The sequence below is a fragment of the Lepeophtheirus salmonis genome, chromosome 13 (assembly GCF_016086655.4).
Source record: "Lepeophtheirus salmonis chromosome 13, UVic_Lsal_1.4, whole genome shotgun sequence".
Classification (NCBI taxonomy): Eukaryota; Metazoa; Arthropoda; class Copepoda; order Siphonostomatoida; family Caligidae; genus Lepeophtheirus; species Lepeophtheirus salmonis.
The window spans coordinates 46251988-46274386 of NC_052143.2; the positions used below are offsets into that span (position 1 = coordinate 46251988).

The 22399-nt window shown below is 30.2% G+C and overlaps 2 protein-coding genes across 2 annotated transcripts; both read right to left on the reverse strand.

The window, feature by feature from the left end:
* Positions 1 to 3470: 3470 nt before the first annotated feature.
* On the reverse strand, positions 3471 to 11072 carry LOC121128014 (uncharacterized). Its single transcript, XM_040723592.2, has 3 exons — positions 10934 to 11072; positions 10431 to 10875; positions 3471 to 3994 (listed from the first exon to the last, which is right to left on the reverse strand). The coding sequence occupies exons 1-3, from the start codon at positions 10943 to 10945 to the stop codon at positions 3558 to 3560; spliced, it is 894 nt and encodes a 297-aa protein (XP_040579526.2). The 5' UTR covers positions 10946 to 11072; the 3' UTR covers positions 3471 to 3557.
* A 3641-nt stretch (positions 11073 to 14713) lies between these two features.
* Positions 14714 to 20050, reverse strand: LOC121128182 (uncharacterized). The gene is given in 4 exon segments (XM_040723758.2): positions 14714 to 15288; positions 15291 to 15332; positions 19401 to 19845; positions 19904 to 20050. Coding segments are annotated over 4 exon segments (891 nt in total). The 5' UTR covers positions 19916 to 20050; the 3' UTR covers positions 14714 to 14896.
* Positions 20051 to 22399: the final 2349 nt, after the last annotated feature.

Consider the following 22399-nt stretch of genomic DNA (forward strand, 5'->3'; position numbering starts at 1 on the left):
ACATCCAACAAATATCGATGACTTTTGGAGATTCTGTCAAGTAGAGTGGGCCAAAATCGATCCCAGTGTTTTCCTCAATTTGGAAAAGACTTATCTCAAGGGTATTCAATGTTTGAACAAAGCCAGAGGCCAGTTCATAAAGTATTAAGTCATTTTGCTCTTTGGGTATGAAGCGCAAAAAAGGATATTTTGTTAACTTATCTTAAAAAACGAATAAATTATGACATTTTTTAAAGTTATTAGTAGTTTTTGATGGACTAGGGATATTGTAAATTAGTTTCAAGATCCACCATGAACAAGTAATGATGTTTTCTTGGCATTTTTGCAAGGGTACGAATGGTTTTGAGCTAAAACTTATATTCAGTACAAATTAAAAAATCGAATTAGAACGAGAATTAGCGACTTTCTCTTTTTATATTAAATATTAAAATTTCTAATAGAAAGGCACAAATTCGTCATTTGGAAGGGGGTACATCCCTTCCCCCTACGAAGCACCTAAATTAAAACAAACAATCATTTTTGATGCATTGTTTTGGAAACAACAAAATTAGCGTCGAACTCAGCTGAATAACTCACAAATTAAAGAACAGGCTGTCATAATATTTATATAGCTGTCTTTTGAAGGTTGGTACTAACTTAAAATGAGGTTAATATAAAATAATTGAACCATTTATCTGTGAAGCCTTGGACATTTCAACCCATTTGTTAATATGCACTTAAAGAGGAAATATCTTTTGTTATGAAGAATATCATACCTTCATTTTCTTTATCAACTTCTTCTGCATTCAATTTAACTTCAAATATATCATATAGCAAACTACACTGTGTCTTACTACTTTTCTTTTAAAAAGAAAAAAATGGTTGAAATTATTTGATGGTTAACATGTAATGAAGTATCTAATACATTGATCAGAATATGCAACAATCCATGCATCATATGTCAAACATCCCACTCGTTGTTATCCAATATAATTAATTGGGAAACGGTGTCTACAGTTTGATAATAAATTAAAGTTTACTTTACTATTATTTTTAAAGCAGAATGTTTTCCAACAATTATTTTTCCAGGAAAGTAGTAAAATACAATTTTGACCTTGGTTGCAGGGAAAATTATGAGAAATTGCATGTTTTTTCTGAGAGCATCAAAACTGAAAAATTGAAGAAATTAGTAATTAGAGGGAAAACATAGACGTTCCTTTTATGCAAATACAAACGAGAAGTAAAGCAAGGGTTAGAAAAAACCTACATTACCATTGAATAAAGCTGATATTATAAGTAATGTTTTACTTGATAATAATTTGATGGGAGAGTCCGTCAAATATGAATTGGGAATTTTTTTTTAAAGGACTCAACGTCCTTTTGAGAAAATGAAAAAATAGAAAATATTACAAATTCATTTTTTTTAAATTAAATTGTTCTCATTTTCTCATGATAATTTTTAAATATTTTTTTATTTTTTAGTCCCTATTTGTTATTTTCTTGTTTGTATAACAGTGGAGCTGTCGTTTTTCACTTATGTTATGGCTAAGTCTTGTCTTCATATACTTTTTGTCTTTAAATTAGTCAAATAGTCAATGGTAAAGAGACTAAAAATAAACAAGATTTAAACAAATCTGTATCAGAAAAACATTTTTCGAAATTTTGACATTGTACTTTAATCAATTTTTATATTTACATCATTCATTAAATTGATTGATTATGATAGTTAATTATGATCAATTACCGGTGATTTTGGCGTGAATATTTCCTCTATTTGTAATATCACCACATACATTTTCGCCGCTAGTAATTTCACTTTGTTATATACTTTGTTGCATGACATATTCGCCGCATTTTCATGTTTTTTGTTATAGATTAGAACTTTAATTTTTGTTTTTATTCTATCTTAGTGATAGATCTGAAGAAGAAAAAAATTTGAAATAGTGAAGAAATCAGAAGAATGTATGTTTTTAAGGACCAATAAGACCCAAAACTAGGATCATAAGTATATTTTGAAATAAATCATTGACTTATTCATAGTTATGATCATATTTAATGCTTGAAGAAATGAAAAAAAGCTTAATGGATAGAAGGAATATAATGTTTGAACAACTAAGAACTACGAAACTCCAATATAAAAACATTAAAAAGGTGACAAATATGTCGTTCAGCAAAATCTTGAAGAGGTTACATTAATAAAAACAAAAAGGTATTAACTAAAATTAATGTTGGTGAAAATGAGTGCAGTGGAATTACCTTGAACCATTATAATCCAATGACTCATTAATTAAAGACTATATGTAGGTATGATGTAATCCTTTATCTGGATTGGCAATATTTAAAGTCAAATAATAGAACTAAAAAATTTAAAATGTTATGAATCAGTTTCACTTTAATCCAGGTTATAGCTTTGTTATACTACAAAATAACACATAGAATGTTTTCTTTAAAAATCTATAACTCAAGTTTTTATTTTCAAGAAATTTGTAGATACAAAACTGTTTTTAGTTCATCAGGCCAAGAAAAACCACATTTTCCACTACTCCTACGAATAACAGGAAATGAATGTATTTCACAAAAAAAAAATAACTTAATTTTCATCAAAATAGTCAAAATTTACACATCACACATAGTGTGCATTTCTTATTTATTCACCCATTACCTATTTTTGGATTGCACTATCTCCTTATTTGTACAAGCTACAACAAGAAAATAACAGGGTTATATAGCCAAAACATGGTGTGAAATTCTTTAAAAAAGTTTGTAAAACTTTATCACCTTAAACTTTTGTCTAAGGAATAATAAATTGAAATTGTATTTTTATCCAAACATACACTTAGGGATGAAACACACATACAACCTAAAGTAAAGTTACTGGAGTAAACTCTAAAAACCACTAAGCAATCAAATATACTTATTAAATTTGCTATAATATTAATTTATAAAAAGGTTAGAGGATTGAGATATACTTAGAATATTCCAAAAAAGTGTGATATTTGAATGTTGTCTATTTTTAAAAATGTAATTTCAATTTATTATTCCTTAGACAAAGTTTAAACTGATAAAGTTCTACAAACTTTTTTAAAGAATTTCACACCATGTTTTGGCTATATAACCCTGTTATTTTCTTGTTGTAGCTTGTACAAATAAGGAGATAGTACAATCCAAAAATAGGCATTGGGTGAATAAATAAGAAATGCACACTATGTGTGAATGTAAATTTCCTTTAAGGGATTCCTTTTTAGCCAAAATTACTCTAAAGTTAACATAAATCAGCCGACATAAAATCATTACCATAATCTTCTTTTTTAAACTATGAGAAAGTTCAAAAATTATGTAATCAGAGACATCAGTTGTTATTCAAACTGATTTTAACTTGAATATATCAAGAGCAAAGAGTTTTTATATTTTTTTTATTGATGGTTTTTCTCTAATTTAAAAAATAAGTAAAAAATGTGATCATTTGATGTGACTGAGACAATTCTCAACTCTCAAATTTTGCTTGAATATGCAACATTGTAAATCCCAGATGTTATGGATTCATTTTCACTTATTTCTGAGACGGTTAAATGGACTATTTAGTAATGGTATGCATGACCATATCCGTAACCATGTCCATAAGCATGGCCGTAGCCATATCCAGCATGAGGATAGTAGCCATAAGAAGGCTCAGCCTCAGCGGATCTCTTGCCGTAGTGATGACCATAACCATGTCCGTAAGCATGACCGTATCCGTGTCCGTAACCGTATCCAGCATAGGGGTAGTATCCGTAAGAAGGCTCAGCTTCAGCTGATCTCTTGCCGTAGTGGTGAGCATAACCGTAGCCATGTCCGTAGGCAGGAGCGTATCCGTGTCCGTAGGCAGGACCGTATCCGTAGGCAAGACCATAAGAAGGCTCAGCTTCAGGCTCAGCGGATCTCTTTCCATAATGGTGTCCAATGCCGTATCCGTGGTGAGCATACCCATGACCATAAGGAGCATAGCCGTATCTGTAGCTGGGTTCAGCAACAGCAGCTGCGGCGAAAAGAACTAGGGCAAGAGCCTAAGAGAGAATAAAAGATTATTGAGAATACATTATTTGTTTTGAAGAACAGACTTACAATGCACTTCATTTTGACTACTTTGCTTTGTATTTGAGCTAGAGATTGTAACAAAGTGAATGATACTTATTTTAAGAATCACTGGGGCTTTTATAGTCAAAAGGTAAGTTTTCTATGGGTATGTAAGACTGGCGTCGCCCCTTTACAGATGTTGTCCCACCCTTCTGTCATAATGAATCTTACGTTCTTTAAAAATGAAGCGTACCTGATACTGTATTCTCATCAACTTTATGTGCAGTATATTAATTATTCATGTTTTAACAATTTTTATCATAAAAATAATGCTACAATTACATTTTAAAGTTACTTTAATTGACCTAGATATGTCATACTCTGACGTGAGGAAAAGTAATAAATAACAATCCAATTCAAATTGTTAAAATGGATTATCAAGGAAATTTATTTAGTGGATGCATTCCTAGAACTGAAAAATATATGAAAATGTTTGAGGTTCTTAAACTTAGTTGAGATACAATAAAAATCTTGAATGAACGGCCATTGAGCAACCTCTAAATATTCAAAATATGTCAAAATTATATAATGATGTTCAATGAATAGAAGAAACATTGTAGTCTTAAGCGATCAAAAACTTGATCAAATATCAACGGGTTCCACCGAATGACTTCAAAAATTGAAATTTTAAGTATTTCATTGATAAAAGAACAGACATTAATATGTTTTAAAATTAAACATTCATACAGTAGAAGATTAATATTTACAGAATATTGGCATTAGTATAAGAGCAAGTCCAGTCAAGATAACACTGGTCTTGTAAAACTAACACACACATAAATAAAATTAGAAACGTAACCTGAAATCCGAAGAGTATCTTAGAGTAGTGGAACCCAATAATTTTTTTTTTGTTTAAATTTAATAATAAGGTTGTTGTATGTTTTCTGTTTATATAATTTCAACTGCCTATATCATGAGATCCTCTTTGTATTTTGCGCTAAAAATGGATTTGCTGTGATTGGCTAAAAAATTCTTCCACATAAAATTTTGTTTAAAAGAAGCCAAATTTATATAAGATCTTATTGCTGTCTCAGGCTTTTGAACTACTATAATCACAATTAATTGGGAAAGTTCAAAAGTCAAACCCTGTAATCTGATTGAAGTCACATCAGTTGTGAAGTTCAAAAATCAGGCCGGAGTCATAGTTTTTTGATATGTGGCCAGCAATGATTACATCATGCCAACACATTTCCACGAGGCTGGACTTGAGACCAACACAGATGAGTATGTAAATATCCTGAAAAACTTATTGGTAATATCGATGGAGTAGATGTGTGGCGTGAAAAATGGTGTACAGGTACAGGAATCTGCTCCGTGCCATGCCTCCAAGGCAACCCAGTCATTTGTATCTAAGACGACTCTGTTTTCTGTGATAGCTGAAATCTAGTCTATCAATAGTCTAGAATTGAACATTCTCGATTTCATTCAATGGACATCTTTTAAGAACAGGTCAACAAGCGTTACTACAGCAGTTTTATCTCCTCTAATATTAGCATATCTTATCCTTGGACTGGATGATGAAATTTGATCATGTAATCAAGGGTACAGCATGGTTTAGACCAAGGATAAGTAAGGTTATTGAAGCTAGAGGAGGTGACATCAAATAAATCAAAAAAACAAGATCACTGTCACCAACTTCACAAAACTTATAAAATTTTATCAATTAATGATCATTCTATAGATATTATAATTTACCGAGAATAAATTGTCAATTTATCTGCATAATTTAATTTACAGATTTCGTCCAGATTTTTTGCAAAATTATCGTTATCGTTTTAGAATTTTTATAATTAAATAACAAAAAACTGTTTGACACTTAAGACATCAAAAAATAAAAGAAAAAAAAATCAGTTTAAATACAACTCCATTAACAAATATTCAATTCATGCGAAACTGGTATCCCCAGTGTGCAAAACAACTCAGGATATCATGTTTCCAACAATTTAAAAATACACTCCACCCTAATTGTTATGCATACACTCCTAGTTGGTAGGAGATGGGAGGTGTTAGTGAAATATGAGAGATATGATTCCTCAAATTCTTTTAAGGAATAATAAATCATAAAAAGTGAAATATGTTTGTTTATTCCACAAAGTTTTTCCTTCACATAATTTAACTCAAAGCTATTGATTGTTTTAATACATTTTGATTAAATAAGTTCAAAAATTTGGATTTTCTTGGAAGAATTTATTATCTATTATGTTATTATTTTGTTGGTAGTATTATGAATCCTTTAATAAACATAAGATAATCTGTTAAACCATTTAATTATACTCCCACTAGGAAATAATTATTGGTTAAACATATTTTAACACCATGGGAAAATAATTACTTTATAATTATAAAGACAATGCTATATTTTGTTCCTTGCAGCAATATATAGAAGACAATAAATCAATATATCTACTTAAAATTAATTTACTCAACTATCGTATACACTAAAATGATTATTTTCCTTTTTTTTTTAAAGATTATCAAACAAATCAAGTTAATAAAATTAAGCTTAAAACAATTGTGAACCAATTGTTTGTAATAAATGTAGAAATTAAAAGCTATTTTATATATTTACCAAACTTCTCTGTCAATACTTCGAAACCAATTAAGAAAGGTTTGTGGATTTCTTAGTGTCCTTTTTTTCTTTCTTTTTTAAATGGGTGATTTAATTTTCTATTTATTATTTAATTTCCCTTTGTGGTATGTTATTGTTCGTCGTTTCAAGCTTGATGTAGTGGCTGGATTATTTTTAAAATAAGTATTATCAAACAAATTAAAAAGATCATGTTTAGTATTTGCTATTTCTAATGAATAATATTGGTATATCTTTGTAATGAAATAAATATATAATGTTGAAAAAAAAAACAAATTGAATACCTTTATATTTATATATAAAAGTATTTTACGTCGAAAATTCAAGTATACTAAATTTTAATCCCTTAAATTTGTAGGGAGGAAAAATAAATCTAGTTTCAATGGGTTAATCCCTCCATTAATTTTCCTAAATATGAGGTGTATCTTAGAAATTTGAGCTTTATTAATATCTAAGAACTAGATAATATTTACAGTACAATCCGAAATGGAGTCCAAGAAAATCAAGTTAATTTATTTTGTTAGGATATAAAACTTTCAGGAAATAAAAAATAGACAATAAGTAGAAAAATATTAACTAATTTGACATTACAAGCTTCTTTCTTTATTCTCAACCTCGACTGTGTAAAGAAAAAGGAAAAATTTGAAGAAAAAAATAAAATCAAAACATTTGGTAGCTAGTAATGTATATTTTTCTTGTTGCCAACTTGTTGCAATTATTATTTAGAGAATAGTTATTAATTTTTATTTATATTGAGTTTATAAGTTTTTTCTATTTGTTTTAATAACAGAATATGAAATGACATAAATTTTAAAAGAATGGACGTGGTTGTTATAAATTAGCATAAAAATACAAATAATACGTTGAGTCAGCTGTTTATAATTATATTGGAGTGTAATTTATGAAAATTAATACAATAAACTGGAAGGAAAAAAATTATTGAATTATTTGTCTCCGATATATATGTTTTATTGCTTCTCTAAGGCTTACCTCATAAACAGTTTCCTTTATTATCCGTTGTCCAACTTTGTTGTTTTTGGCACTGCACACAGCTATAATTTCTACTACTTTAGCCACTTATAATAGAATTTATGAATGAACTCAGATAATTATTTAACTCGATTTCGAGGTCAGTAAAGTGGTTTTGATTGTTTGAGTATCCGAAAAACTTTGTTAGGCTACAATTTGTTTTTCTTGAAAATGAAAAATAAGGATAATAAATATCCTTATTTCTCACTTGAGAAGAGGATCTTTTGTGAAAATTTTGAAATTCAATACCGTAATTTTTGTTTTGCTTTCTAGAGTGCTGAAAATATTTTATTGCATCCGAAAAAAGGGTACTATTTAGTTTGTAAATTTTCATAAATTAACAACACCCCTACTTATACGCAGTATATGACAACTATGGATCAAAGAAAGGTTTATTTGTGGGATGAAATTTGTATAGCATATTACAAATTTATGGATATGACCTTTAGAAAAGTGTGTATTTTTTTTGTTTTTTTAATGTTCAAAAAATATGTTCCTTTAAGTCGATGTGTATCATTGGCTATTTTGAATCAGTTTGAGAAATAGTTAAATAATACATCACATATATTTTTTATCTCGTCGTTGCCATCGGCTTGAAAAGATCACATGGGTTACTTACTTTTTTTGTTTAAATGAGTTAGCATATGCGTACTTGCAAATTTTTTTATTTATCAGCTTAATTATTTAGCTGGGATACGCTACGGGCAGACAAATAGGTGATAGTAACAATTAATGCAATTACATTTATCCTTCCTATAAAACGTAGAGACGTAACTTCCATAAAATAGTGTTGATAAGGATATAAAAACAAGAATACATTTTTCCAAAAAAACTATAAAATATCAAAAATTTATGGATGTTGAGCTACCTCTAAATATTTTTCAAAATAATTAAAACTTAGATATTTATAGATTAATAGGAACATAGTGAGACCTTAAGAATATCATATTTCCAACATTTAAAAAATAAAATCCACGTATGAAAGTTGTTCCTTGTACGTATAAAAGTATATGTTGTATGGAATCAAAGTACACATTGTAAGTTTTTTTTTACACAACTTAAGAAATCAGACTAAAAAGGTGACATTTCCCATTCCCTATACACCAAACTTCGGTATTGTTCAAATAAGGAATTTTTTTTTCTATTTAAAAAACGTTTCATTTACAGGTTTTCGAAGGGGTCTTATTTTAAACAAAAAATACAAATTTTAATAAAAAGTATGTCTTATTTTAAAATGCAGATGTACAGACAAAAATTATTTTTGGGTGACAGGTCTAAAAAATCTAGGCTTCTACTAAATCAATTAAAATATAAATATTTGATTTGAACATAATGCACTCATTTATAATTTTTGTATGACACTGGATCAAATGGCAAAAATTATTATACTCTAAAATACATATTTTCGGTGTTATTTGATTGTTTTTTTTTGCAAATTCCAAATTATGAAAATAAATTTAAAAAATTGTTTTGTAAGTTCAAAATTGAAGTAGTTAATACATTTTGAACAATCGCAAATAATGAAAATTCAGGAGATAAGTTGTACTTATGAAAACTCAGGAGATGAATAGCACTAAGTTTAATTTACTAAATATTCCGTCAGCTTTTCTTTTAAAAAATCGACGGAATAAAGCACATTTTCCGCTAATCCTACGAATAACAGGAAATGAATGTATTTCTAAAAAAAAAATAACTTAATTTACATCAAAATAGTCAAAATTTACACATCACACATAGTGTGCATTTCTTATTTATTCACCCATTACCTATTTTTGGATTGCACTATCTCCTTATTTGTACAAGCTACAACAAGAAAATAACAGGGTTATATAGCCAAAACATGGTGTGAAATTCTTTAAAAAAGTTTGTACAACTTTATCAGCTTAAACTTTTGTCTAAGGAATAATAAATTGAAATTACATTTTTATCCAAACATACACTTAGGGATGAAACACACATACAACCTAAAGTAAAGTTACTGGAGTAAACTCTAAAAACCACTAAGCAATCAAATATACCTATTAAATTTGCTATAATATTAATTTTATAAAAAGGAAGAGGATTGAGATATACTTAGAATATTCCAAAAAAGTGTGATATTTGAATGTTGTCTATTTTTAAAAATGTAATTTCAATTTATTATTCCTTAGACGAAAGTTTAAACTGATAAAGTTCTACAAACTTTTTTTTTTTTTTTTTTTTTTAAAGAATTTCACACCATGTTTTGGCTATATAACCCTGTTATTTTCTTGTTGTAGCTTGTACAAATAAGGAGATAGTGCAATCCAAAAATAGGCATTGGGTGAATAAATAAGAAATGCACACTATGTGTGATGTGTAAATTTCCTTTAAGGGATTCCTTTTTAGCCAAAATTACTCTAAAGTTAACATAAATCAGCCGACATAAAATCATTACCATAATCTTCTTTTTTGAACTATGAGAAAGTTCAAAAAATTATGTAATCAGAGACATCAGTTGTTATTCAAACTGATTTTAACTTGAATATATCAAGAGCAAAGAGTTTTTATATTTTTTTTATTGATGGTTTTTCTCTAATTTAAAAAAATAAGTAAAAAATGTGATCATTTGATGTGACTGAGACAATTCTCAACTCTCAAATTTTGCTTGAATATGCAACATTGTAAATCCCAGATGTTATGGATTCATTTTCACTTATTTCTGAGACGGTTAAATGGACTATTTAGTAATGGTATGCATGACCATATCCGTAACCATGTCCATAAGCATGGCCGTAGCCATATCCAGCATGAGGATAGTAGCCATAAGAAGGCTCAGCCTCAGCGGATCTCTTGCCGTAGTGATGACCATAACCATGTCCGTAAGCATGACCGTATCCGTGTCCGTAACCGTATCCAGCATAGGGGTAGTATCCGTAAGAAGGCTCAGCTTCAGCTGATCTCTTGCCGTAGTGGTGAGCATAACCGTAGCCATGTCCGTAGGCAGGAGCGTATCCGTGTCCGTAGGCAGGACCGTATCCGTAGGCAAGACCATAAGAAGGCTCAGCTTCAGGCTCAGCGGATCTCTTTCCATAATGGTGTCCAATGCCGTATCCGTGGTGAGCATACCCATGACCATAAGGAGCATAGCCGTATCTGTAGCTGGGTTCAGCAACAGCAGCTGCGGCGAAAAGAACTAGGGCAAGAGCCTAAGAGAGAATAAAAGATTATTGAGAATACATTATTTGTTTTGAAGAACAGACTTACAATGCACTTCATTTTGACTACTTTGCTTTGTATTTGAGCTAGAGATTGTAACAAAGTGAATGATACTTATTTTAAGAATCACTGGGGCTTTTATAGTCAAAAGGTAAGTTTTTCTATGGGTATGTAAGACTGGCGTCGCCCCTTTACAGATGTTGTCCCACCCTTCTGTCATAATGAATCTTACGTTCTTTAAAAATGAAGCGTACCTGATACTGTATTCTCATCAACTTTATGTGAAGTATATTAATTATTCATGTTTTAACAATTTTTATCATAAAAATAATGCTACAATTACATTTTAAAGTTACTTTAATTGACCTAGATATGTCATACTCTGACGTGAGGAAAAGTAATAAATAACAATCCAATTCAAATTGTTAAAATGGATTATCAAGGAAATTTATTTAGTGGATGCATTCCTAGAACTGAAAAATATATGAAAATGTTTGAGGTTCTTAAACTTAGTTGAGATACAATAAAAATCTTGAATGAACAGCCATTGAGCAACCTCTAAATATTCAAAATATGTCAAAATTATATAATGATGTTCAATGAATAGAAGAAACATTGTAGTCTTAAGCGATCAAAAACTTGATCAAATATCAACGGGTTCCACCGAATGACTTCAAAAATTGAAATTTTAAGTATTTCATTGATAAAAGAACAGACATTAATATGTTTTAAAATTAAACATTCATACAGTAGAAGATTAATATTTACAGAATATTGGCATTAGTATAAGAGCAAGTCCAGTCAAGATAACACTGGTCTTGTAAAACTAACACACACATAAATAAAATTAGAAACGTAACCTGAAATCCGAAGAGTATCTTAGAGTAGTGGAACCCAATAATTTTTTTTTGTTTAAATTTAATAATAAGGTTGTTGTATGTTTTCTGTTTATATAATTTCAAATGCCTATATCATGAGATCCTCTTTGTATTTCGCGCTAAAAATGGATTTGCTGTGATTGGCTAAAAAATTATTCCACATAAAATTTTGCTTACAAAGAAAGCCAAATTTATATAAGATCTTATTGCTGTCTCAGGCTTTTGAACTACTATAATCACAATTAATTGGGAAAGTTCATAAGTCAACCCCTGTAATCTGATTGAAGTCACATCAGTTTTGAAGTTCAAAAATCAGGCCGGAGTCATAGTTTTTTGAGATGTGGCCAGCAATGATTACATCATGCCAACACATTTCCACGAGGCTGGACTTGAGACCAACACAGATGAGTATCTAAATATCCTGAAAAACTTATTGGTAATATCGATTCAACAGTGAAGAATGGTCGTAAAAGCATCATAATTTGGGCCTGTTTTTACTGCCAATGGAACTGGAGAACTTCATAAAATTGATGGTACTATTCAATAGGAAGACTACATCGAGATTCTTTAAATATCAATCATCGAAGAAGGTATTGGTAGTTCCAGGAAAACAATGACCCGAACCCCACATCCAAAAAAGTTCAAGAATAGCTCAATAGGCATTAGTTAAGGATCATAAACTGGACAGCCCAAAATTCTGACCTTAACCATATTGAGAACCTATGGACTACATTGAAAAAACATTGTGGAAAAGACATCCAACAAATATCGATGACTTTTGGAGATTCTGTCAAGTAGAGTGGGCCTAAATCGATCCCAGTGTTTTCCTCAATTTGGAAAGGACTTATCTCAAGGGTATTCAATATTTGAACAAAGCCAGAGGCCAGTTCATAAAGTATTAAGTCATTTTGCTCTTTGGGTATGAAGCGCAAAAAAGGATATTTTGTTAACTTATCTTAAAAAATGAATAAATTATGATATTTTTTAAAGTTATTAGTAGTTTTTGATGGACTAGGGATATTGTAAATTAGTTTCAAAATCCAACATGAACATGTAATGATGTTTTCTTGGCATTTTTGCAAGGGTACGAATGGTGTTGAGCTAAAATTTATATTCTGTACAAATTAAAAATTGAATTAGAACGAGAATTAGTGACTTTCTATTTTTATAGTAAATATTAAAATTTCTAATAGAAAGGCACAAATTCGTCATTTGGAAGGGGGTCCATCCCTTCCCCTAGAAGCATCTAAATTAAAACAAACAATCATTTTTGATGCATTGTTTTGGAAATAACAAAATTAGCGTCGAACTCAGCTGAATAACTCACAAATTAAAAACAGGGTGTCTTAATATTTATATAGCTGTCTTTTAAAGGTTGGTACTAACTTCAAATGAGGTTAATATAAAATAATTGAACCATTTATCTGTGAAGCCTTGGACATTTCAACCCATTTGTTAATATGCACTTAAAGAGGAAATATCTTTTATTATGAAGAATATCATACCTTGATTTTCTTTATCAACTTCTTCTGCATTCAATTTAACTTCAAATATATCATATAGCAAACTACACTGTGTCTTACTACTTTTCTTTTAAAAAAAAAAAAATGGTTGAAATTATTTGATGGTTAACTTGTAATGAAGTATCTAATACATTGATCAGAATATGCAACAATCCATGCATCATATGTCAAACATCCCACTCGTTGTTATCCAATATAATTAATTGGGAAACGGTGTCTACAGTTTGATAATAAATTAAAGTTTACTTTACTATTATTTTTTAAAGCAGAATGTTTTCCAACAATTATTTTTCTAGGAAAGTAGTAAAATACAATTTTGACCTTGGTTGCAGGGAAAATTATGAGAAATTGCATGTTTTTTTCTGAGAGCATCAAAACTGAAAAATTGAAGAAATTAGTAATTAGAGGGAAAACATAGACGTTCCTTTTATGCAAATACAAACGAGAAGTAAAGCAAAGGTTAGAAAAAACCTACATTACCATTGAAAAAAAGCTGATATTATAAGTAAGGACTTTACTCGATAATAATTTGATGGGAGAGTCCGTCAAATATGAATTGGGAATTTTTTTTTAAAGGACTCAACGTCCTTTTGAGAAAATGAAAAAATAGAAAATATTACAAATTCATTTTTTTAAATTAAATTGTTCTCATTTTCTCATGATAATTTTTAAATATTTTTTATTTTTTAGTCCCTATTTGTTATTTTCTTGTTTGTATAACAGTGGAGCTGTCGTTTTTCACTTATGTTATGGCTAAGTCTTGTCTTCATATACTTTTTGTCTTTGAGTTAGTCAAATTTTATCAGCTTAAACTTTTGTCTAAGGAATAATAAATTGAAATTGTATTTTTATCCAAACATACACTTAGGGATGAAACACACATACAACCTAAAGTAAAGTTACTGGAGTAAACTCTAAAAACCACTAAGCAATCAAATATACTTATTAAATTTGCTATAATATTAATTTATAAAAAGGTAAGAGGATTGAGATATACTTAGAATATTCCAAAAAGTGTGATATTTGAATGTTGTCTATTTTTAAAAATGTAATTTCAATTTATTATTCCTTAGACGAAAGTTTAAACTGATAAAGTTCTACAAACTTTTTTAAAGAATTTCACACCATGTTTTGGCTATATAACCCTGTTATTTTCTTGTTGTAGCTTGTACAAATAAGGAGATAGTGCAATCCAAAAATAGGCATTGGGTGAATAAATAAGAAATGCACACTATGTGTGATGTGTAAATTTCCTTTAAGGGATTCCTTTTTAGCCAAAATTACTCTAAAGTTAACATAAATCAGCCAACATAAAATCATTACCATAATCTTCTTTTTTTGAACTATGAGAAAGTTCAAAAAATTATGTAATCAGAGACATCAGTTGTTATTCAAACTGATTTTAACTTGACTATATCAAGAGCAAAGAGTTTTTATATTTTTTTTATTGATGGTTTTTCTCTAATTTAAAAAAATAAGTAAAAAATGTGATCATTTGATGTGACTGAGACAATTCTCAACTCTCAAATTTTGCTTGAATATGCAACATTGTAAATCCCAGATGTTATGGATTCATTTTCACTTATTTCTGAGACGGTTAAATGGACTATTTAGTAATGGTATGCATGACCATATCCGTAACCATGTCCATAAGCATGGCCGTAGCCATATCCAGCATGAGGATAGTAGCCATAAGAAGGCTCAGCCTCAGCGGATCTCTTGCCGTAGTGATGACCATAACCATGTCCGTAAGCATGACCGTATCCGTGTCCGTAACCGTATCCAGCATAGGGGTAGTATCCGTAAGAAGGCTCAGCTTCAGCTGATCTCTTGCCGTAGTGGTGAGCATAACCGTAGCCATGTCCGTAGGCAGGAGCGTATCCGTGTCCGTAGGCAGGACCGTATCCGTAGGCAAGACCATAAGAAGGCTCAGCTTCAGGCTCAGCGGATCTCTTTCCATAATGGTGTCCAATGCCGTATCCGTGGTGAGCATACCCATGACCATAGGAGCATAGCCGTATCTGTAGCTGGGTTCAGCAACAGCAGCTGCGGCGAAAAGAACTAGGGCAAGAGCCTAAGAGAGAATAAAAGATTATTGAGAATACATTATTTGTTTTGAAGAACAGACTTACAATGCACTTCATTTTGACTACTTTGCTTTGTATTTGAGCTAGAGATTGTAACAAAGTGAATGATACTTATTTTAAGAATCACTGGGGCTTTTATAGTCAAAAGGTAAGTTTTTCTATGGGTATGTAAGACTGGCGTCGCCCCTTTACAGATGTTGTCCCACCCTTCTGTCATAATGAATCTTACGTTCTTTAAAAATGAAGCGTACCTGATACTGTATTCTCATCAACTTTATGTGCAGTATATTAATTATTCATGTTTTAACAATTTTTATCATAAAAATAATGCTACAATTACATTTTAAAGTTACTTTAATTGACCTAGATATGTCATACTCTGACGTGAGGAAAAGTAATAAATAACAATCCAATTCAAATTGTTAAAATGGATTATCAAGGAAATTTATTTAGTGGATGCATTCCTAGAACTGAAAAATATATGAAAATGTTTGAGGTTCTTAAACTTAGTTGAGATACAATAAAAATCTTGAATGAACGGCCATTGAGCAACCTCTAAATATTCAAAATATGTCAAAATTATATAATGATGTTCAATGAATAGAAGAAACATTGTAGTCTTAAGCGATCAAAAACTTGATCAAATATCAACGGGTTCCACTGAATGACTTCAAAAATTGAAATTTTAAGTATTTCATTGATAAAAGAACAGACATTAATATGTTTTAAAATTAAACATTCATACAGTAGAAGATTAATATTTACAGAATATTGGCATTAGTATAAGAGCAAGTCCAGTCAAGATAACACTGGTCTTGTAAAACTAACACACACATAAATAAAATTAGAAACGTAACCTGAAATCCGAAGAGTATCTTAGAGTAGTGGAACCCAATAATTTTTTTTTGTTTAAATTTAATAATAAGGTTGTTGTATGTTTTCTGTTTATATAATTTCAAATGCCTTTATCATGAGATCCTCTTTGTATTTTGCGCTAAAAATGGATTTGCTGTGATTGGCTAAAAAATTCTTCCACATAAAATTTTGCTTACAAAGAAAGCCAAATTTATATAAGATCTTATTGCTGTCTCAGGCTTTTGAACTACTATAATCACAATTAATTGGGAAAGTTCAAAGTCAACCCCTGTAATCTGATTGAAGTCATATCAGTTTTGAAGTTCAAAAATCAGGCCAGGGTCATAGTTTTTTGAGATGTGGCCAGCAATGGTTACATCATGCCAACACATTTCAACGAGGCTGGACTTGGGACCAACACAGATGAGTATCTAAATATCCTGAAAAACTTATTGGTAATATCGATTCAACAGTGAAGAATGGTGTAAAAGCATCATAATTTGGGCCTGTTTTACTGCCAATGGAACTGGAGAACTTCATAAAATTGATGGTACTATTCAATAGGAAGACTACATCGAGATTCTTTAAATATCAATCATCGAAGAAGGTATTGTAGTTCCAGGAAAACAATGACCCGAACCCCACATCCAAAAAGTTCAAGAATAGCTCAATAGGCATTAGTTTAGGATCATAAGCTGGAACATTCTCGATTTCATTCAATGGACATCATTGAAAAAAACATTGTCCTCTAATATTAGCATATCTTATCCTTGGACTGGATGATGAAAAAAGCATCCAACAAATATCGATGACTTTTGGAGATTCTGTCAAGTAGAGTGGGCCAAAATCTGATCCCAGTGTTTTCCTCAATTTGGAAAGGACTTAATCAAGGGTATTCAATATTTGAACAAAGCCAAGGCCAGATAAAGTATTAAGTCATTTTGCTCTTTGGGTATCAAAAAAATCAAAAAAACAAGATATTTTGTTAACTTATCAAAAAATGAATAAATTTTATCATTTTTAAAGTTATTATAGTTTTTGATGGACTAGGGAATAAATTGTTTCAAATCCAACATGAACATGTAATGATGTTTTCTTGGCATTTTTGCAAGGGCTACGAATGGTTTTGAGCTAAAATTTATATTCAGTACAAAGTAAAAAAAGAATGAACGAGAATTAGCGACTTTCTATTTTTATAGTAAATATTAAAATTTCTAATAGAAAGGCACAAATTCGTCATTTAAAATTGTGGTACATCCCTTCCCCCTACGAAGCATCTACATTAAAACAAACAATCATTTTTGATGCATTGTTTGGAAATAACAAAATTAGCGTCGAACTCAGCTGAATAACTCACAAATTAAAGAACAGGCTGTCATAATATTTATATAGCTGTCTTTTGAAGGATCTAATAAAATGAGGTTAATATAAAATAATTGAACCATTTATCTGTGAAGCCTTGGACATTTCAACCCATTTGTTAATATGCATTAAAGAGGAAATATCTTTTATTATGAAGAATATCATACCTTGATTTTCTTTTCAACTTCTTCTGCATTCAATTTAACTTCAAATATATCATATAGCAAACTACACTGTGTCTTACTACTTTTCTTTTAAAAAGAAAAAAAAAATGGTTGAAATTATTTGATGGTTAACTTGTAATGAAGTATCTAATACATTGATCAGAATATGCAACAATCCATGCATCATATGTCAAACATCACTCGTTGTTATCAATATAATTAATTGGGAAACGGTGTCTACAGTTTGATAATAAATTAAAGTTTACTTTACTATTATTTTTTAAAGCAGAATGTTTTCCAACAATTATTTTTCTAGGAAAGTAGTAAAATACAATTTTGACCTTCCAACAGGGAAAATTATGAGAAATTGCATGTTTTTTCTGAGAGCATCAAAACTGAAAAATTGAAGAAATTAGTAATTAGAGGAAAACATAGACGTTCCTTTTATGCAAATACAAACGAGAAGTAAAGCAAAGGTTAGAAAAAACCTACATTACCATTGAAAAAGCTGATATTATAAGTAAGGCCTTTACTCGATAATAATTTGATGGGAGAGTCCGTCAAATATGAATTGGGAATTTTTTTTTAAAGGACTCAACGTCCTTTTGAGAAAATGAAAAAACAGAAAATATTACAAATTCATTTTTTAAATTAAATTGTTCTCATTTTCTCATGATAACTTTTTTAAATATTTTTTTATTTTTTAGTCCCTATTTATTTATTTTCTTGTTTGTATAACAGTGGAGCTGTCGTTTTTCACTTATGTTATGGCTAAGTCTTGTCTTCATATACTTTTTGTCTTTGAGTTAGTCAAATTTTATCAGCTTAAACTTTTGTCTAAGGAATAATAAATTGAAATTGTATTTTTATCCAAACATACACTTAGGGATGAAACACACATACAACCTAAAGTAAAGTTACTGAAGTAAACTCTAAAAACCACTAAGCAATCAAATATACTTATTAAATTTGCTATAATATTAATTTATAAAAAGGTAAGAGGATTGAGATATACTTAGAATATTCCAAAAAAGTGTGATATTTGAATGTTGTCTATTTTTAAAAATGTAATTTCAATTTATTATTCCTTAGACGAAAGTTTAAACTGATAAAGTTCTACAAACTTTTTAAAGAATTTCACACCATGTTTTGGCTATATAACCCTGTTATTTTCTTGTTGTAGCTTGTAGAAAAAAGGAGATAGTGCAATCCAAAAATAGGCATTGGGTGAATAAATAAGAAATGCACACTATGTGTGATGTGTAAATTTCCTTTAAGGGATTCCTTTTTAGCCAAAATTACTCTAAAGTTAACATAAATCAGCCAACATAAAATCATTACCATAATCTTCTTTTTTGAACTATGAGAAAGTTCAAAAAATTATGTAATCAGAGACATCAGTTGTTATTCAAACTGATTTTAACTTGTATTTATCAAGAGCAAAGAGTTTTTATATTTTTTTTATTGATGGTTTTTCTCTAATTTAAAAAATAAGTAAAAAATGTGATCATTTGATGTGACTGAGACAATTCTCAACTCTCAAATTTTGCTTGAATATGCAACATTGTAAATCCCAGATGTTATGGATTCATTTTCACTTATTTCTGAGACGGTTAAATGGACTATTTAGTAATGGTATGCATGACCATATCCGTAACCATGTCCATAAGCATGGCCGTAGCCATATCCAGCATGAGGATAGTAGCCATAAGAAGGCTCAGCCTCAGCGGATCTCTTGCCGTAGTGATGACCATAACCATGTCCGTAAGCATGACCGTATCCGTGTCCGTAACCGTATCCAGCAGAGGGGTAGTATCCGTAAGAAGGCTCAGCTTCAGCTGATCTCTTGCCGTAGTGGTGAGCATAACCGTAGCCATGTCCGTAGGCAGGAGCGTATCCGTGTCCGTAGGCAGGACCGTATCCGTAGGCAAGACCATAAGAAGGCTCAGCTTCAGGCTCAGCGGATCTCTTTCCATAATGGTGTCCAATGCCGTATCCGTGGTGAGCATACCCATGACCATAAGGAGCATAGCCGTATCTGTAGCTGGGTTCAGCAACAGCAGCTGCGGCGAAAAGAACTAGGGCAAGAGCCTAAGAGAGAATAAAAGATTATTGAGAATACATTATTTGTTTTGAAGAACAGACTTACAATGCACTTCATTTTGACTACTTTGCTTTGTATTTGAGCTAGAGATTGTAACAAAGTGAATGATACTTATTTTAAGAATCACTGGGGCTTTTATAGTCAAAAGGTAAGTTTTTCTATGGGTATGTAAGACTGGCGTCGCCCCTTTACAGATGTTGTCCCACCCTTCTGTCATAATGAATCTTACGTTCTTTAAAAATGAAGCGTACCTGATACTGTATTCTCATCAACTTTATGTGCAGTATATTAATTATTCATGTTTTAACAATTTTTATCATAAAAATAATGCTACAATTACATTTTAAAGTTACTTTAATTGACCTAGATATGTCATACTCTGACGTGAGGAAAAGTAATAAATAACAATCCAATTCAAATTGTTAAAATGGATTATCAAGGAAATTTATTTAGTGGATGCATTCCTAGAACTGAAAAATATATAAAAATGTTTGAGGTTCTTAATCTTAGTCGAGATGCAATAAAGAGCTTGAATGAATATAAAAGCGTATCAGGTTTATCACAAATACAACAAAAATATGGTCAACATAATTATGAAATTTAAGTAAAAAATAAATGAAAAAGTTGGTTATACAATTATATGCTGAAAAGCAGTAAAAATACTTCAAACACCCGCAAAATTTAGTGCAAATAATGGTTAAGATACTAATGTAGTTATACTTAAAGACACTATAGACAGATTTGGAGGTTTTATCGAATAAATAGATAGTATTAACCACGAAAAGGAATTGTAAGATGTGAAAGCACAGGAGTTAATTAAAATTTTTAGCAAATTAATGTTAGAATAACTGAAAAATACAATTAAATTGAATTAAAAATTATTAGCTATAATTCCCAAGAATCAAAAAGTGGAATTAGCTTAAAAAAATGCTACAAATCCAGTGTTTTGAAGGTTTTAATTATGGAAAACTTAAAAGATATTTGCACCACTATTCATAAATTTCCATATAAGTAGTTTGAAATAATTTTGAGAGGACAATTAGGTCTTCCTATAACAATAAAAGATCTTATGATTCATAAGAGCCAGTAGTAACTGTGTTTGAGTATGTAAAAGCTCCTGAAGCATTATATATTATTTATTATATTACTTATTTGTATTTCCCATGGATGGAGAGGGAGTTGAGGATTATAATTACTTGAGATAGTAATCATGGAGCCACAAAGGCAGTTCTTGTTTTCTGTGCTTAACTACGTATATTATAGCTAGGAGATAGGCAACTCAATCATCTACCACTCCTTATACCGTGAAGAAGTTACCATGAGCCAATCCGTAAGACATAGTATTACTCAGTTTGTCCACATCTCTTCCTCCACCATCCTAAGGACCCTGGTAATTTTACACTTTTTGTAGAAGAAATAAAAGAGGTTTCCAATTCTTCATGGCGAAAATAACAATTTCCCTCTTTAGGATCTGCCGGGACTATTTTATAAAAATATAAGATATTCCTTGTCTGTACTTCAACCATTTTTGACGTATATCATTGAATTGATTATTCAAAATTACATTTGGATCCGCATGTTCCATGTTATTGTTACATCCAAGTCTGTCAATCCTTTACCTCGCCTTAGACAATGGGACCTTCTTTTCACGAGCAATACTTTTACTGGAAGTTTGCTTAATCATTTTGTTTTGAATTACTTCGAAGGCAATGAATGCCAGGATTGGAGGACCGAAATATATATTCTATGTTCTACCGGAAAGAAAGAAATTATTCAACACGAGGCTCCTGTCTCATAAAAAAAGACCTGCAAAAGTAATCTACTGTAATTATTGTTCAACAGTGGAATTATTATGTTTTTTACCCCTGAAATAAGATACAAATCTAGTTCCTACAAATTCCGTCCGAATCTAAGTAAATGCGGATAAAACCTACTACGAATGTTTTAGATTATTGGTTTTATCACAACCACGGAGGAAAAGGATAACGAGTTTTATACAAAGATAGTTAGAAATTACTCGACAAATTAAAATATTTTCGGTTTTCCACTTTTCTTTAATGTTTTAACCCTTTTGCATCGACGGTACATTGGTGTCCCGTATTTTTATTCATTCCTCCATGTATTATTTTTCATTATATTTAAGATATTTTCAAATTATTTCAAAGTGTAATAGTAAATCTCTAAAATTTATAAAAAAATATACCATTTATCATCGGAGTTAATATTCATACTATATAAGTCTTCAAACTATGTCATTTTTTTGGAATTCCATAAAATAACATTCTAATTATCATACGCTTTTCATGTATGGATAATTTAATTTTTTTATTGATTGTTTAATATTTGTATAGTAAAAGGAGTAATAGTCAAAAATTTTGCTACGCTATGGCAGTTTAAAATTGTTGGGACACTGGGGATTTTAAGAGTTCGATAGTTAACTTTTTTTTTTATCAGCTTATTTATTTCCGAATATATCAGATCATGAAGTTTTACTCCTGTTGATGTCTTGAGATAACACATTTAAAAAAACAAACGATGATG